At 42.9% G+C, this 18,077-nt stretch overlaps 1 protein-coding gene across 1 annotated transcript in view; it reads right to left on the reverse strand.

Moving 5' to 3' along the window:
- Window positions 1–433: 433 nt before the first annotated feature.
- The window catches only part of ik (IK cytokine), a 48,661-nt gene continuing 31,017 nt past the window's right edge, over window positions 434–18,077 (reverse strand). The window contains exons 14-20 of the mRNA XM_041194136.1: window positions 17,212–17,290; window positions 15,406–15,486; window positions 14,775–14,832; window positions 13,742–13,830; window positions 8,728–8,836; window positions 6,008–6,042; window positions 434–868 (exon numbers count right to left, since the gene is read on the reverse strand). Of these exons, the coding sequence (XP_041050070.1) occupies window positions 841–868; window positions 6,008–6,042; window positions 8,728–8,836; window positions 13,742–13,830; window positions 14,775–14,832; window positions 15,406–15,486; window positions 17,212–17,290 (479 nt within the window). The 3' untranslated portion in view covers window positions 434–840. The remainder of the gene's footprint in view (window positions 869–6,007; window positions 6,043–8,727; window positions 8,837–13,741; window positions 13,831–14,774; window positions 14,833–15,405; window positions 15,487–17,211; window positions 17,291–18,077) is intronic.

The following is an 18,077-nucleotide window of genomic DNA, read 5'->3' on the forward strand; positions in this document are numbered from 1 at the left end:
GCTGGTACAGGCGAGCTGGGCTGAATGGTCTCCTATGCTGTAAGATTTCAATCTTACAAAGGGGGAGCAAAATGAACATGTAAATCTGCAATTAAAAACGAAAACGTGGAGAATATACAGCAATTACATTAGCTTCTTGAAAGAGGCCATAGAAGTTTAAAGTTTTTGGTGAAGACTGATTATCAGAACCACTTACGGCCAAATGGTTAGTCTGTCTATTGTCTCAGGTGCTGATGATATGCTACGGTATTTCTGATCTTTTGTGCATTCCTTCTCCAATCTACGCCTGTGGTTTCAACCACTGGAGTCCAGGAGTCAGTGCCGTAGAACTGTGCTTTAAATGCTCTGTGAATTTAACCTCCAGCTAACAAGCGTAGCCTGTGGATCCTTGGAACACTGACTGGCTACAAACTACAGAAGACTCACACTTCAATCCATTAAACACCGCGAGAGATTTAATCTGTTAAGGTTTTCTACACACGAAGAACAGATGCAAATGTAAAGAGCTCAAACTCTACACCGACAAAACACACAGATTGCTGTAACAAGCCTTCTTTAAAATTTCCCCCTCCCAAATGGATTTCTATCAAGCATTAGAAAAATTCAACTGTTTCAAAATGAAAGTCATTGCAAATCACTCCTTGCTGCATATTTAATACCATAGGGTGATTAGGCTTTGTGAAGATTTTTTATTCGTTCGAAGTTGGGATGACTTTTGCTGCTCTTTCACTGATGTAGGTGGAGAAGGCATCAAAGAAGTGTTTCCGCAGGTCACAGACAAATCGCTGCCATTCAGTGATCAAAATCATGGAATGTAGGAACAGCAACACCACTCCAGCCTTAGTACTTGGGTCTCTTCACCTCAACACTGTCAAACAAAACAGATAGCAGGGTTAATCTTCCATATCTCAGCAACTGCAAGGCACAAGTTCCTGATCTCCAAAAATATAACTTGTTTCAGGAGTACATGGAATAGGTGGTCTTGAAATAAAGACAAGCATCAGGAGCAGGAGTTTAAATAAAAAAGCACCAGAGGCGGTTTGGGGGATGAGTGAAACCATAAAAATAGAAAACTAAGTTACTAAATATTTAGGTAAAAAATAATTTGAAGGGATTATCACAGTCAGGGAACTTGAGGGCAAATTCAGAGCAGGGAACAGGAGATGGAGAGTTACTGAAAGACAGGAGGAGCACAGGTTAAAAAGCGTACAGCGCAGGAATTTGGCAGTGTTAATATATGTAAATGCAAGGAGCATAGCAAATAAAGCAGATGAGCTGAGGGCACAGATAGACACATGGCAGCATGATATAATCGCCACAAAGGAAACTTGGCTTAAGGAGGGGCAAAAATGGCAACTCAACATCCCTGGATTATACAGTTTTCAGGCAGGACAGAGAGGGGGATATAAAAAAGGGTGGGGGAGTAGCAATATTGATTAAAGAATCAAATACAGCTGTGAGGAGGAATGATGTACTAAATGCAGCATCAAATGAGGCCATATGGGTTGAGTGCAGAAATAAAAGAAGGGGCAGCCACACTGCTAGAAGTGTACTATAGACCTCAAATAGTAGAAGGGAGTTAGAAGAGCAAATACGTAGACATATTTCTGAGTGTAAAAACAACAGGGCAGTAATCGTGGGGACTACAATTACCCTAATATCAATTGGGATATGAACAGCGTGAAGGGCACAGTAGGCCCAAAATTTTACAAAGCTGAGAGGCGAACTGGCGAGAGTGGACTGGATACAGCTGTTAGAAGGAAAAACTGTGTCAAATCAGTGGGGGGCGTTCGAAGGTGAGATTCTATGGGCACAGCGTAGACATGTCCCCACAAAGAAAGAGGGTGGTACTGCCAAATATAGGGCCCCCTGGTTATCCAGGAGCATACAGGCCAAGACAAAGCAGAAAAAGAAAGCTTATGACAGTCACAAAAGACTGAATACTGTAGAAAGCCTAGAGGAGTATAGAATGTACAGGCGTGAAGTAAAAATGGAAATTAGGTAAGCAGAGAGAGGATACAAAAAAAATTAGAGATAAAAACAAAAAAACTGCGGATGCTGGATTCTGTTGAAGAGTCATGGGGACTCGAAACGTCAACTCTTTTCTTCTCCGCCGATGCTGCCAGACCTGCTGAGTTTTTCCAGGTAATTCTGTTTTTGTTTTATAAAAAAACATTTTCAGGTAAAATCAAAGAAAATCCTAAGGTGTCTTACCAGTACATGAAGAGCAAGAGAATAACTAAGGAAAAGGTCGGGCCTATCAGGGATGTACATGGTAGCTTGTGGGTTGATGCAGAAGATGTGGCAGGGGGTTCTCAATGACTACTTTGTCCTGTCTTCACTAAAGAGAGGGATGATGCAGACATTCTAGTTAAAGAGGAGGAGTGTGAAATATTAGATGCAATAAGTATAGTGTGAGACGAGGGACTGGCATCCTTGAAGGTGGATAAATCACCAGGGCCAGATGGATTGTATCCCAGGCTACTAACGAAGCCCTTGAGGAAATAGCATATGCTCCGAGGATCATTTTCCAATCCTCACTAGATACAGGCCAGGTCCCAGAGGATTGGAGGTCTGTGAACCTTGTACCATTATTTAAAAAGGGTGTGAGGGATAGGCCAGAAAATTGTAGACGGGTCAGTTTGACTTCAGTGGTAAGCAAATTATTGGAAACAATTCTGAGAGACAGGATAAATTGTCACTTAGAAAGGCACATTGATCAGGGATAGTCAGCATGGTCTTGTTAGGGGAAGATCATGTCTTATTAATTTAAAGTAAAGTTTTGAGGAAGTAACAAGGAGGATTGATGAGGGTAGTGCAGTGGATGTTGTCTACATGGATTTCAGTAAGGCATTTGACAAGGTCCCACATGGCAGAGTGGTCAGGAAAGTGAGATCGCATGGGATACAGGGGAAAGTGGCAGATTGGATCCAAAATTGGATCACTGACAGGAAACAAAAGGTAATGGTTGATGGATGTTTTTGCGAATGGAAATTGGTTTCCTGTGGCATTCCACAGGGCTCAGGGTTGGGGGCCTTGCTGTTTGTTATAAATATTAATGAGTTAGACTTAAATGTAGGAGGCATGATTGGGAAATTTGCAGATGATACAAAAATTGGCCATGTAGTTGATAGTGAAGAGGATAGCTGTCAATTCCAGAATGATATCAATGGTTTGGTTGAGTGGGCAGAGAAGTAGCAAATGGAATTCACTCTGGAGAAGTGTGAAGTAATGCATTTGAGGAGGGCAAACAATGCAAGGGAATACTCAATAAACGGGAAGTTATTGAGAGGGGTTGAGAAAGTGAGAGACCTTAGAGTGCATGTCCACAGGTCCTTGAAGGTGGCAGGACAGGCGGCCAAAGTGGTCAATAAAGCATATGGAATGCTTTCCTTTAATGGGCAAGGTATTGAATACAAAAGCAGGGATGTAATGCTGGGACCGTATAAAACACTGGTTAGGCCACAGCTGGAATTTTATGTACAGTTCTGGTTACCACATTACAAGAAGGACATAATTGTTCTGGAGAGAGTGCAGAGAAGATTTAAAGAATGTTGCCAGGGCTTGAAAATTGCAGCTATGAGGAGAGGTTGGACAGGCTGGGGCTGTTTTCCTTAGAACAGAGGGGACTAAGGGGTGACCTGATTGAAGTGTACAAAATTATGAGAGTCCTGGATAGGAAAGACTTGTTTCCCCTCGTTGAGGAGTCAATTACTAGGGGGAATAGATTTAAGGTGGTGGGTAGAAGGATTAGAGGGGATATGAGAAAAAATAATTTTACCCATTGGGTGGTGGGCATCCGGAATTCACTGCCTAAGTTGGTGGTCGAAGCTGAAATGCTCAACTTATTTAAAAGGTACCTGGATCTGCATCTGAAGTGCTGTAACCTGCAAGGCTATGGACCAGGTGCTGGAAAGTGGGATTAAAATGAGCAGCTAGTTTCCTTTTTCCTCTTTTTTGGCTGGTGCAGACATGATAGGCTGAATGGCCTCTTTCTGCACCATAACTTTTCTATAGTTCTATGCTCAAGTGTTATAAAATCAGAACATTTGACAGCTGACAGAACTAGTAAGTGATAAAAGCACACCAGTGGATGTTGACTATTCAAGAGTAGGAGAAGTGAGCAGGATATTGGGAGTAGAGTAGGCAGCTTAAACGGTGAAAACTCAGGCACAGAATAGATGGGTTGAATGGCCTATCTACCCTAAAGTAATTCTAGAAATTGCGAAACATTAATATTTAACTGGCATTTCAGGGGAAACTAGATAAAGACACAAGAGAGAAAGGAATAGGAGGTTATGCTGACAGGATGAAATGAAGAGGGTTGGGCTCAGGTTCTTGAGGCACAGAAATACTGGCCTAGGCTACTTGGGGCAATTGGCCTTTTTTTCCTGTGCTGCACATTCTCTGCAAGTTTGTCATATTCTTGCTTTTATGTAACACCTTTTCATCTTGAAATGAATATCCATCAATTATAAATTAATATCCAGCAATTATGACTCACGCCGCTAACAGTGACCCACAAACAGCTATACAATGAATAACGTCAACTTATATTTAATAGTTGGTTAGGGGATGAATGTTGGCTAGGGCATAGTAAGAATTCCTACTCCAAATAATGCTGTGGGATTTTTAACTTACACCTGAAACAGGGAGATGAAATCTCACTTTAAAATTTCACTCAAAAAGTAGTGTTTTCAACTACACAGCAATACTCTAGTGCTGCAGTGGAGTCAGTGTAGATTAGGTGCTCTAGTCTGGCAGTGAGCTCAAACTCCCAAATTTCTGACTCACTGCTGGGAGTCAGAACTGAGCCAAAATCATAGCTTTGTCTTTCAGTTTTCCAGTGTTTGGGGCTTGGTGTCAGCCATGACACCAATCAGTGACTGGATAACACTGCTGTCTCGGAATCAAAGTCATGGGTTCAAATCCCACTCCATACTTCAGCACAACAATCTAGGCTGACATTCAGAGGTGCCATCTTTAGGATGAAGCACTAATCAGAGCCCCTTTTTGTCCTCTCAGATGAATGTAAAAGATCCCATAGCGCTGGGAGAAAAGCAGCAGACATCTCTCCTGTGTCCTCAACCAACGCCACCACAACAAATTATCTAGTCATTATTGCATTTTTGGGGGAGTTTGATGTACACAAATTGACACTTGCCTTCCCTACATTACAACAATGAATGTGCTTCAAAAGTACTTAATTAGCTGTAAAGTGCTTGGGGCATCCTGATGTTATGAGAGATGCTTTATCAATGCAATTCTATCATTACCAATTAACTCATTTGTTTAATGATTTCTCAGTGTTGTATTTCTGGTAAATTAAAGTGCCAATTTAAAACAAAAAAGTGTTTTACTTACACAAACACAAATATTTTTCATTCTTTGAAAGGGATTTTATAACCTACTTCAGGCAAAAGGAACACTACTAGCATCGTTAAATGACAAACACATTTAATCTTATTTTCAGGCTTTTGCTGATGCATCATATGTGGAGCCACACAGACCACAAAGATGGGAGAAAAAAATCTTCGGGCTTTGCTGAGATCGCCAGGGCAGCATTAAGGCTCAGGAATGACCACAAAACAGGTTCCTGCCTCTCATCATGATTTCAGTGACTGTTGCTGGACAGGGCTGTACTCACTATTTGAAGTAGACCAAGAATTTGAGGGGGAAGAGAGAGCGCAGGGCGCAGTGGAATTAGTTTTCAATTGCTTTGGCAAAGGGGCACCACAGACGCGAGCAGCCTCCGACTCCACCACAAACCTTATGGGTCTGTCTGAGAAGGCAAGCTGCTGTAAAGTGCATGTGCACTGAAGATGGGAAATCCGGCTGGGCATTAATGCCGCCTATTGCTGAAGGGGTTGTCAACATTCACACGCACAAATAGCCACTTGGGTGAACTGCAAAAGGGAGTCCAACAGCAGAACCCGGCAAGAATCAGCCGCTTAAAGGAATGAAATGTTGAAATGTAGAATCTTTTGAAGATGCCGGCACCACTTACCCATCCGCCTCCAACTTCTTTCTCTTTTCAATGATCTAAAAGTCAAACAGAAAGATGTTTGTAGCCTTTATTTTATTTTTGTACAGTTCTCTGTGATGATGTTATACTGTCAATTGGAAACAGAACAGCGGTGAACTGACCGGATGCCTGCACATCTATTATGAACCACAGAGTTTATTAGCATGATAACAGGAAGGAGGGATGTAGGAAGTTATACTAAAATCACTGGTTTGGTCTCAGCTGGAGTACTGTGCCCAATTCAGGGCATCCTGTTTTAGGAAGGATGCCAAGGCATTGGCCTCAGTGCAGAGATTTACTAGAATGCTACCAGGGATAAGAGACTTCGGTTATGTGGAGAGCCTGGGGAAACTGGAATCGTTCTCCATAGAATTGAGAAAGTTGAGAGGAGACTTCATAGAATCAAAGAATCTCACAGCACCGAAAAAGACCTTTTTGTCCATTGTCTGTGTGCTAGTTCTTTAAAACAGCAAATGCATTTGGTCCCACACCCCTGTATTTTGGCTGTAATCCTGTTTCTCATCCTCAAGTATCCGTCCAGCTCCCTTTTAAAATTACTTATGGTATCAACTTCCAATACCTTTTCAGGTAGATCATTCTTGACAACTCAGTGAAAAAGAGGTGTTCAAAATTATGCATTTTTTTGATAAAATAGGGAGAAACTGTTCCCACTAGCAGGAGAGTTAGGAACCAGAGCCAACAGATTTAAGGTACTGTAGGGGAGGAAACCAGATTTTTAAAAAAATTTCAGCCAGTTATTGTAATCTGAAATGTGCTGCCTGAGAGGCAAGTGGAAGCAGATTCAATAGTATCAGAAGTGAATTGGATAAATACTGGAAAAAGGAAAAAAATATATAGGGCTACGGGAAAAGAGCGGGGGTGAGTAGCAGGATGAGATGACTGGGGCTAAATGGATAGCTCTTTCAAAGAGCTGGCACAGGCACAATGGACTGAATGGTTCCCTTCTGTGCTGTAAGATTGATTATCCATTCATGCAGGGTGCAAGTGTCTCAGTTCTGCAGAGGATACTCGCGATTTCAATACAGCAGTCCTCAATGTATTGAAAACAAACTGGTTTCTGGAATTATGGTGTCTCAAAAATTTCGGTAATAGATGAAGCTGGATGTTTCATGCTGCTATACTATGCAGTAGCAACAGAAGTGGTATTCTCCACTTAACATGATCCTTGTCATCAAGCCAAAAAGATGTTCTGCCTATCACACAGCGCTGATGTGATGCCAAGTATGTAGGCTGTACATTCCAATGATGCGTGGATCATATCAAACAGCATGTTCCTTCGGCTCTTCGTAACAGGCAAAGCAGTGACTGTAGCCAATCAGCTCATACTTGCAAAACTCAAAACACAGTGTCCGACATTAGATGTGATTCCATGATTGGACAGCACTTGCTAAACAATATTGATTGTGCTAAAAATTACACTGACAACCAATTTAAGATCATTAGTTGTGGCTCATTTATGCATGCTAGAAACTATATATATTCATACACAGGGCCGGCCCTTTGCAGACAGAAGAAGTATGTCCACGCATTGGGCCTTTCTCAAATAAACAAAATCTTGGGGCAGCCATTCCCTGGTTCATTCCCCATAGCAATGCCTTGACCAGAGTCGATCTGCCTGGTTTGAATTTAAACGAAAGCTTGGCAGTTAACTGTTCCCTGGTGCATTCTACATGGCACTGCCTCTATCAATCAGAGTCCACTTGCCAACCAATCAGCACTTTCTTCTCATGCATATAAATTGCTGTTCCTTTTACAATTGGTATCCTTGCGAATCTGTCCTAATGCATGCAAGATGAAAAGCTTTAACAGCTTGTTTCTTTCTTCAGCAATGCTCAAGTTCTGTACTACCAAACAACAATTTTATTTCAGATTTCCAGTGTCTGCATTCTTGTTTTAGAATGCCGAGTGCCCTAGCCAAAGCAGCTGGGTGCAAACCTCATGCCATCAAGCTAGTGTTGTACTATACACAGGTCAGGCTACACTTGGAACACTCTGTTCAGTTCTGCTTCAAAGCACATTGGGTAGCAGCCAAGCCTAGAACGTGAGGAAATGGGGCCACAAAGCTGGTCCCCAATGTCTGAGGGCTGAAGTTGTACAAAAGGTTACATAGAGCCCCAAAGGCAGAGAATGTTTGGTAATATAAAGGGTTGAATCCTGAATGCTATTGCAAGTTAATCCAGAATTGTAGACAAAACGGTCACGTTTGCACAAATGGCAAGTTCAGTGCTACTGCTAGGAGAGTAAGAATGTTCTGTCATTAAATCCATTGAAGCAAATATGGACTGATAAAATACAGTGAATATGCACTAACTGTAGAACCCATGGTTGCTTCTTAAAACATGGCCAACTTTGTAATGCCCCACGTTTTACACTATTGGAAGAACTGGGAGACACATAGCAGCCCAATAACAACTGGTCACTTCAGAAACCAGATTCATATCAGCATCGCAATAAAAGACAGTTCATTAATGCACCACACTTTCTAGCCCTCCCCTTGTATTAAGTTATTGATCCTTGTAATTTTAGTAAAATATTTTATGCAGCGTTCATTTGAGCAGCTTCTTCAAGCCAACTGTGAACCAACTGTGAACAGAAAAGCAGAGTAGATGCTGTCTCCCTGTGTTCAGCAGACCCCAAAGTTATAGATTTGTACCACTGGAGAGTTTGAGGAGAATACATACTGCACTGATCTTCTTCCACTGACGATCCAGTTCTGCTTTCTCATTTGTTTCTTTGAAACGTCGCGTCTTGCGTCCCTCAGACATCTTGATACCATATTGGAAAGCAGCTCTGAAGGGAGAGGGGGAGAGAGAGAAATTTATTTTCAGTAAAGACAGCGTCAAGAAGTATAGTATGTCAGTTGCATGCATCCTTACTGACAGCAACTCACTAAGGCTCATTCAACAGCACCTTCCAAACCCGCAACCGCTACCATTTAGCAGCACAAGGGCAACAAATGCAAGGGAACAACTGCAAGTTCCCCTCCGAGCCATGCACCATCCTGACTTGGAAATATATCGCCGTTCCTTCACTGTCTCTGGGTCAAAATCCTGGAACTCCCTCCCTTACAGCACTGTGGGTGTACCTACACCACATGGACTGCAGCGGTTCAAGGCGGCAGCTCAACACCACCTTCTCAAGGGCAATTAGGGATGGGCAATAAATGCTTGTCTAGCCAGCGACGCCTGCATCCCGTGAATGAATAAATGTAAAAAGTACCAACATGGAGGACCGTCGTGATGCCAGAGGTGTCAGCTGTGGTTCAGTTGGTAACACTCTCACCTCAGCTGGAATGCCGTGGGATTAATTCCCACTCCAGGAGCAGAATCTTGCCGTTGGCGAGCAGGGGACGGGGCCCTCTCACTGACACGTAAAATGACGCGAGATGATGTCGGGCGAAACCCCCGACGTCATCCCGCCCCCTTTAACTTTTCAGGAAGGTGGGGGTGCAGCAAAATCAGCTGTGGGCCGGCCGACCTGTCAATGGCCACTTGAGGCCACTGACAGGATCACTGAAACAATTAAAGGGCCTAAGGTTGGCAGGCAGGCCAGGAGCCCCGGCGGCAAATAGAGAAAACATGAAACCCCATCCAGTGGCGGGATGAGGTTTCATGCACGGTTTTAAAAATTGCCATAAAGACGTTCTGTAAATTATGAACACGTCCCAACCCAGGTGACATTGTCACATGAGGGGACATGTAAGGAAATGTTTTTTTCTCTTTTTAATATTTTTCAAAGTCCAAGCGATCTCCCTGAGGCTAAGTGCAGCCTCAGGGAGATGTGCGCTCTTTCGTGTTCATGTGCGAAACAGCGCACTCTCAAATTCAGGGATACCCCGCCCCCGCCTGCACAGGGAGCGCATAGCGCTTCCCAGCAGACGTTACGCTGGGCGGACCAATTAAGGTACCAACATGGAGGATGTAAAATGGCAGCGCGGCCCGCTTCGCCAGTGGCAATTGGCTCCACGCCCGCCGGTCATTGTGTCGGGGCCGCCCGCCCAACAGGCTGAAAATTGTGCCCCAGATACTGGAGCACAAAATCCGACTGACACTCCAGTGCAGTATTCAGGGATTGCCGCACTGTCAGAGGTGACATCTTTTGGACAAGATATTAAACCAAAGCCCTGTGTGCCCTTTCAAGCAGAAAAGAAAAGATCATAGGCATTATTGGAAGAACAGCAGGAGAATTCTATTCTCAACCAAAATCCCTAAACAAATAACCTGGTCATTTATCTCACGGCTGTTTGCAGGAGTTTGCTGTGCTGTAAGAAACTGGGGCATTGAATAAACAAGTATATTCTATCTAGTATAAAACCTTTATGAGATTAGCTAAACAGCAAACAGGAAAGAGAATTTCTAAACACCTTGACCTCTGAACAGTCTTCAGAACCAGCAAGGTCATACGGTTCAGGCTGCCATGTTGAAATTCCTAAGCTGTTATGATAGTGTCCCGTGTACCCCCTTATCTATACAATTGTTTAAAAAGGACCAGGATATGACCCTCAGCAAGATGTAAGCTAAAAAGCTGACCTCAAGCAGGATGATGAATGGAGGCGGGGGTGTGGTGGTGATAACCACCCTGACAGTTTGGGTACACATCCTGTATCCATTGGTCAAAAGGGTTTGTATAAGTGATCGGCACTGGGTAAACCACAAGCCCCCAGAAAAAGGGTATATTAACAAGTGGTCAGGCACAGGGGCCATATCCTAATGAGGTGCTGTGAGGTGGCAGTGCTTGTTGGGCAGCTGCCTCCTTCAGAGGGAAGATGAACCAGAGGAGGAAGAGGAAGATCGTGGGAAGAGTTTCCTAACACTTCGACTAGAGAACAGATGCTGTTATCACAAGCAAGCTACTGACACCAACACACATTGTGCCAACCGTCTGTCCTCTGGGATCAGAGAACTACTTTCAACTGTAACGGGTTGTATACTTTTTCTGTCTAATTAGTTAATGTATCACTTAATAAACCATCTTAAAATTACTTATGACTAGCTGACTGCCTATTTAGCTTTCTGTGGGCCAGAATCCAAAAATCTTACAGTGTGCAAAAAATTGGTGTTTCCTACCTTACATCAGTGGCCAAACTTCAAAAATAGTTTCTTGGCTGTAAAAGGGATTTGGGACAAGCTGAGGTGATGACAGGTGCTAAGGAATCATTGAATGGTTACATCATGGCCATGCCAGCTCTCTGCAACAGCAACGAGACTAGTCCTACTTCCCGCCCTTTCCACATAACCCTGCAAATACTCTCTTCAGATGCTTATCCAATTCTGTTTTGAAAGCCTGAATGAACCAGTCTCCTCTACAATCTTAGGCAGTTCATTCCAGATCCTAACCACTTGCTGTATAAAAAGGTTTTTCCTCATGTCACTGTTTTGCCATTCACCTTAAATCAGTGTCCTCTGATTCTCACCCCTTCTGCCAATGGAAACTGTTTCTCTCTATCTACTCCGTCCAGGCTCCTCATGACTTTGAACACCTTTATCAAATCTTCTCTCAACCTTCTCTTCTCCAAGGAGAACAATCTCAGCTTCTCCAAATAAACCACATAACTGAAGTCCCTCATCCCTGGACTGGTTCTTGTAAATCTTTTCTGCATCCCGTCTAAAGCCTTCACATCCTTCCTAAGAATTGAACACAACATACGCCAGAACAGGGCAGGTGGAATATAATGTGGATAAGTGTGAAGTGATTCACTTTGGTAGAAACAACAAGAAAGCAGAGTGTTTCTTTAATGGTGAGAAGTTGGGAAATGTGGCTGTCCAAAGTGATCTGGGTGTCCTTGTTCATGAGGCACTAAAAGCCAACAGGCAAGTGCAGTAAGCAATTAGGAAGGCAAATGACATGTTGGCCTTCAGCACGAGGGGATCCGAATACAGGAGTAAGGATATCTTGCTGCAGTTATATAGGGCCTTGGTGAGACTTCACCTAGAGTATTGTGCACAGTTTTGGTCCCCTTATCCAAGGAAAGATATACTTGCCATAGAAGGGCAACAGAGGTTCATCAGATTAATCCATGGGATGGTGGGATTGTACTATGAGGGGAGATTGAGGAGACTGGGTCTGTATTCCATATACCTTCAAAGAATGAGGGGTGATCTCACGGAAACTTACAAAATTCTTACAGCATGTGACAGACTGAATGTAGATATGTTGTTTCCCCTGGCTGGTGAGTCTAAAACCAGGGGACATAATCTCAGGATAAGGGGTAGATTAGGATGAGGAGGAATTTCTCCACTCAGAGGGTGATGAATCTTTGGAATTCTCTACCCAGACGGCTGTGAAAGCTCAATCACTGAGCATGTTCAAGACAGAAATTGATAGATTTCTGGAGACTAATGACATCAAGGGATATGGGGATAGTGTGGGAAAGTGGCACTGAGGTAGATGATAAACCACAATCAAATCGCATGGTGGAGCAGGCTCAACAGGCTGAATGGCCTCCTCCCATTCCTATTATACTCCAGTTGAGGCTGAACCAACATTTGATAAAGGTTCACCATGACTTTCTTGCTTTTGTACACAATGCCTCTCTTTATAAAGCCCAGGATCTCATATGCCTTTTGATTCACTTTCTCAACTTGATCTGCCACTTTCAATGATTTGTGCACATATACCCCTGGTCTTCCTATTCTTGCACCCACTTCAGAATTGTACTCTTCATTTTATATTGCCTTTCGTTCTTCTGACCAAAACTTATCACTTCACATTTCTCTGCAAAAGTTTCATCTGCCACATCCATTCCACCAGCCTATGTTCTGTTGAAGTCTACCATTGCCCACCTCACAGTTCACAATACTTCCAAGCTTTGTATCATTTGAAAATTTTGAAATTGATCCCACACTGTTAGAAGAGGGCACTGGTATTCTATTGTTCTTTTATCATCGCCAGATAAATGATTTGCATGAAGGTAATCATATTCCTATCCACCTGCCCTTTTAGTTGGACGAGTTTGGGAGGTGCTGCTAAAGAAACCGTGGCGATTTGTTGCAGTAAGTCATGCAGATGGTACACACTACAGCCAAGGTGCACAGGTGGTGGAGGGAGTGAATGTTTAAGGTGTTGAATGAGGTCAATTGTCCTGGATCATGTTGAACTGATTGACTGTCATCGCAGCTGCTCTCACCCAGACATATGGAGAGCATTCTATCACACTCCTGACTTGAGCCTTGAATGTTGTGGAGAGACTTTGGGGAGGCAGGTGAGCCACCCACTACAAGGTACCCAGCCTCTGGCCTGCTGTACTCACAGCATTTAGGCAGCTGGCCCAGTTCAGTTTCCACGGAATGTTGATGGTGCAGGATTCAATGATGGCCACTGAATACCTAGAGGAAGTAATTAGGCCCTTTGTTGTTGGAGATGGCCAATGCTTGGCGCCAATGTTACTGGATACTTATCAGCGAAGGTTAAATGTCATCCAGGTTGGAGCAGAACATAAGAAACAAGGAAAACAGGGGATGGGCAATAAATGCTGGCCTAGCCAGTGAAGCCCACATCTTGTAAATCAATAAAAATTAGAGATGTATTCTGAAACAGAATAGACTTCAGGGCTGTCTGTGACCCACGGGCTGATATTTGACACCCTATAGCTACAGTGCTCAACTCAGTAATGTTCAGGGTTGCATCATAACTGATGGCAACCTGCCTTCAGCAATCAGTAAGATGATGGACCATCTAAAAGCACTGTGTACTTACTTGGGCAATGCCTCTTTGTTGTTCATGTATTCACTGTATTCCTCCTGTGTGTCAAAATCCCAGCGCCCAAGGGGCCCTTTTTTATTTCCCTACAGAAGAAAGGAATATAAATTAAGAGTTGTCTTGGGCATTTCCAAACAGCATGTTCTGCAAGCTCACTAGGTGGTGCAGTAGGTACACAGGGCAGGGAAGGTCACAGATTGATCCTGCACTGAATGGGTTAACCAGAGTTAAGAGTAGGTCTTAATGGTATGTTAATCATATTGTTAAGGCACACAGGTAAAGTGCATTGATTAATTAAGTACCTAGGGCACTTATAAAGAGAGACTGCTGGAATCACTGGGTGGTAGGTAGAATACGTAATGCTGCATTCGGTGAATAAACACATTATCAAGAAAAGAACTGGCATCTAGTTTCATTCTTCACCATCTGGCTTGGGATCCATTTAACAGTAGGGCTCAGCCAGCCTCAAGCAGCCAAGTTGGGAGATGATGGAATAAAGAAGAACAGCTGGTGGGGGTTGGTGCACCTTGACTACCATTCAGCAAACCCTGCTGGAAATATACATATTACTGAGCATTAAACAGGTTAATGCCTTCAATAAAACAGCAAAGGAATTTTAATCAAAGTAGAAGTTACATTTACATAGCATCTTTAATGTAGAAAAACATGCCAAGATGCTTCACAGGAGTGTAATTAGACACTGAGCCACACATGGAGATATTAGAACAAGTGAACATTAGATTGGTCAAAGATGTGGGTTTTAAAGACCTATTTAGTGCTCTGTGATTGTCTAGTTATTGATGTCTTGATAGTTGCTCCTGTGAAGCACCTTGAGGAATTAGCAACCTTAAAGGCACTATATAAATGAAATTAGTTATTGCTGTATTGATTGGTTACTTTTAAAGTCCTCACAATGGAAATTCATTTGCTGGAAATCCTACTGTGCAACATTACTGCAGAAACCTGTTAATCACCAGATCAAGTACCATTCAGTGACTTTAGAGCACAACCTTTGCCAACAGCATCTTACCTGATCCATTTTACTGTAATCCACCTCTTCGTCGCTGTCAACAGCCATATCATCCAGTCTGTAACAGGAGAGAAATATGAGAGAATATAGATGTCAATAAGACAAATGGTTTGACTGCATTAATTACATGGGAATCCTGTGACTTTAAGAAGCAGTGTTCAACACTATACAGGAGAAACTGCATGCACTGCATTATCATTTGATAAATTTATCCCATTCTGGAGTTACCAGGCTGGCCTGCACTAATCAAATTTCACAATTCAGGAAAGGGCCTGTGCCGACTCTGGAAAAGCTGCCCAATTTGTCCCACTACCCCTGCTCTTTCTCCATAGCCCTATAAACGTTATCCCTTCAAGAATTTGACCAATTTCCTTTTGAAGGTTATTACTAAATCTTTCAGGTAGTACATTCCAGATGACAACAAATCCTGTTCTCCCCTCTGGTTCTTTTGTCAATTCTCTTAACTCTAGGTCCTTTGGTTACCAACCCACCCACCAGCAGAAACAGTTTCTTGTTCCTTCTAGCAAATCCGATAATGCATGGTTATTTGGCGTTGCACATGCCGAAGTTTCCTCCAGAATTTGGAGCATCACTGGTCAATACTTTTAGGACAGGGATTTCCAACACTTACGTGGCAGGGTAGCACTCTGCATAGCTGTCGGATGTTCCAAAGAAATCTCCAAGGCGTTTCTTCTCCTCTTGTCTCTTTGCCTTGATACTCAGTTAAGGAAACACTGATTCTGTCACTTAGCCTGAACATATCCCTAGGGAGGCTAGATACTGAACAGTGCAATTCTACAGGAAAGAACTACAGCATTTACCTTAAGCGCAGCATAATTTCTTTTAAATAAAAATTTAAAGAAAAATCACTTTCATGTTCCATGATTCCACCAATCTATTTCTTTAGTTGGAAACCACCACTGCCCTGTAGTCCAACCAGGACGGAAATGAGAAAGGCCATTCAGCGCATCCCAGCCTTTTCATTCAAAAATAATCTAAAGCCTTCTCTATCCAAAACAACATTTATCTGCTTCTTAAATCACTCTTGGGTTTCCAGTTACACTATCCAGAAATTCATTCCATGTGTCGATCACTCTTTGTGCTAAGATCAGTGTCTTGGTGCCCAGGTCATCTCCAAGTCAAGGTACAGGAAAGTCATGCACATTGGTGCTCAACTCCTTGCAATGAGTTCCTACAGTCTGTAGCTTGGGAAGGATGCAGAGGAGCTGGGTGAAAATACCACACTCCATTCAGGTGAAACAGTAATGCCCTTGTACTTCTTTGTACACTGTATTTGCCAAGCATGGTGTGGTCTCCTCTACAGTGGGGAGACCAAATGCAGATTGGATAATCGTTTAGCTGGTCACCTCCATTCTGGTTGGTAGGCATGACCCTGCGCTTCCAGTCGCTAGCTATTTTAATTCTCCATCCCATCCACACTGTCCTCAGCCTCACACTGTCCCAATGAAGCTCAACAGAAGCTCGAGGAACAGCACCTCAGCTTTCAATTAAGAACTGTACAACCTTACGGATTCAACATTGTATTCAACAATTCCACATCATAACCTTTGCTCTCATTTTTTTCAAACAGCAGGTGCTGGTTGTGACTCTGCTGTTCAATTGATCTCTTCTGCCCTCCATCCTGTCACAGACCTTCCCTTTAGTTCTTCTTTCCTTCCCCTGCCTCTGTACTTGCTTAAAACCTGTCACATCTGTAACAGTTCTGCCAAAGGGTAGCCAGCCTGAAACATTAACTCTGCTTGTCTCTCTACCTGATCTGCTGAATATTTCCAGCATTTTCTGTTTATATTTCAGATTTCCAGTATCTGTAAAATTCTACCATTGAAATACCCAAGGACTCGGTCTGGAATTTCAAGGTCTATAAAAAGGAGGCCAAAAGGATGAATGTAGATAAGAAGCATGAGAAGGATCAATGGACAACATTTAGTCAAGATCTGGGACAGGGCAAATACCAAGCTGTCTGAGAGTCCTGTGATGGGTTAGGCATAAAGTGAACATTGATCATACAAATTTAAACCCAGCAACCATGGGACATTAGCTTACAATCACTAAACACCTTCCCCTCAAAGTCATCTGTCCACTGCTTTGTGCTAAATTAACATAGAGGAATTCCAAATTAACATGTTGCTATTATTGTATCCTGTGGTTTTATTCTCACTCCAGAGACTTGGAGCACATAATCCAGGCTGACACACAATACTGAGAAAGCACTGGGCTATTGGAAGTGCCATCTTTTGGGTGAAATATTAAAACTGAGGTCCTGTCTGCCCTCTCTCAAATGGCACAAATTTGACAGCAAGCAGGGGAGTTCTCCTCAGCGCTCTAGCCAACACCTATCCCTCAAGCAGATTTTCCTTTACTTTATTTAACTTCAAGTTCTGTTTAAGCATTGGCCCCTGCTACACAGAAAAGATATGATTCTGCCCCCTGCCATCCTCCAGCTCCTGCAAATTTTTCATTGATTGATTTAATCAGATCCTTTGCTGACCCAGGGCCTAGATAAAACAAAAAAACAGACACATTAGTCAAATCATAATACATTTTTGAGGACTCATTTCCTCTGGCCAGGTATTTGCAACAAGGTTCATGCAATAATAATTATTCTAACACAAAATGACAAAAATGCATTGTTCTGCTCTTAACTGTTCTAATTTTTTTCAGCCCCTGTAAATGTTGCGCCAGGGCAAATGAATTAGCACTGGAAATGGAACACACTCAATTTTCTGGCAGCTAACATTAGCATCAAGCACTCCTACACCAGGTACAGCAAGGGCTAGATGAGGAGTAATGCTGCTTTTATTCTGACTCCACAATGTGCCACAATCCCCATGTTGGAAGGGTGCTCCCTCCATCCATTACCACCCCCCCACCCCACCCCACCCCCATGGCAGCCCCTACTACTCTAGGAAAACAATTCTCCATTTCCCACACAAGCTGCACAGCGGTCTCTTTCTGAGCAGCTGACATATTTTGTTTGTTCATTCTCAGGACACGGGTGTTGCTGACAAAACATGGTATTTATTACCCATTCCCCGGAGAAGGTGGTGATGAGTCTTTTTCAGCTGAGATGTCACTTCAACGGGCAGTTAAGAAGCAACCACATTGGAGTGGGACTGGAGTCACATGTAAGCCAGAACAGGGTAAGGACAGCAGCTTTCATTCCCTAAACCAGCTGAGTTTCTCTGACAACGTCAACTTTATAATCACTTTTACTGAAACCAGGAATTTGAAAAATAGCAAGTTCAAATTCTCAATCTATCATAGTGGGGGAGGATCTGAGCT

The sequence above is a fragment of the Carcharodon carcharias genome, chromosome 8, assembly GCF_017639515.1.
Source record: "Carcharodon carcharias isolate sCarCar2 chromosome 8, sCarCar2.pri, whole genome shotgun sequence".
Classification (NCBI taxonomy): domain Eukaryota; kingdom Metazoa; phylum Chordata; class Chondrichthyes; order Lamniformes; family Lamnidae; genus Carcharodon; species Carcharodon carcharias.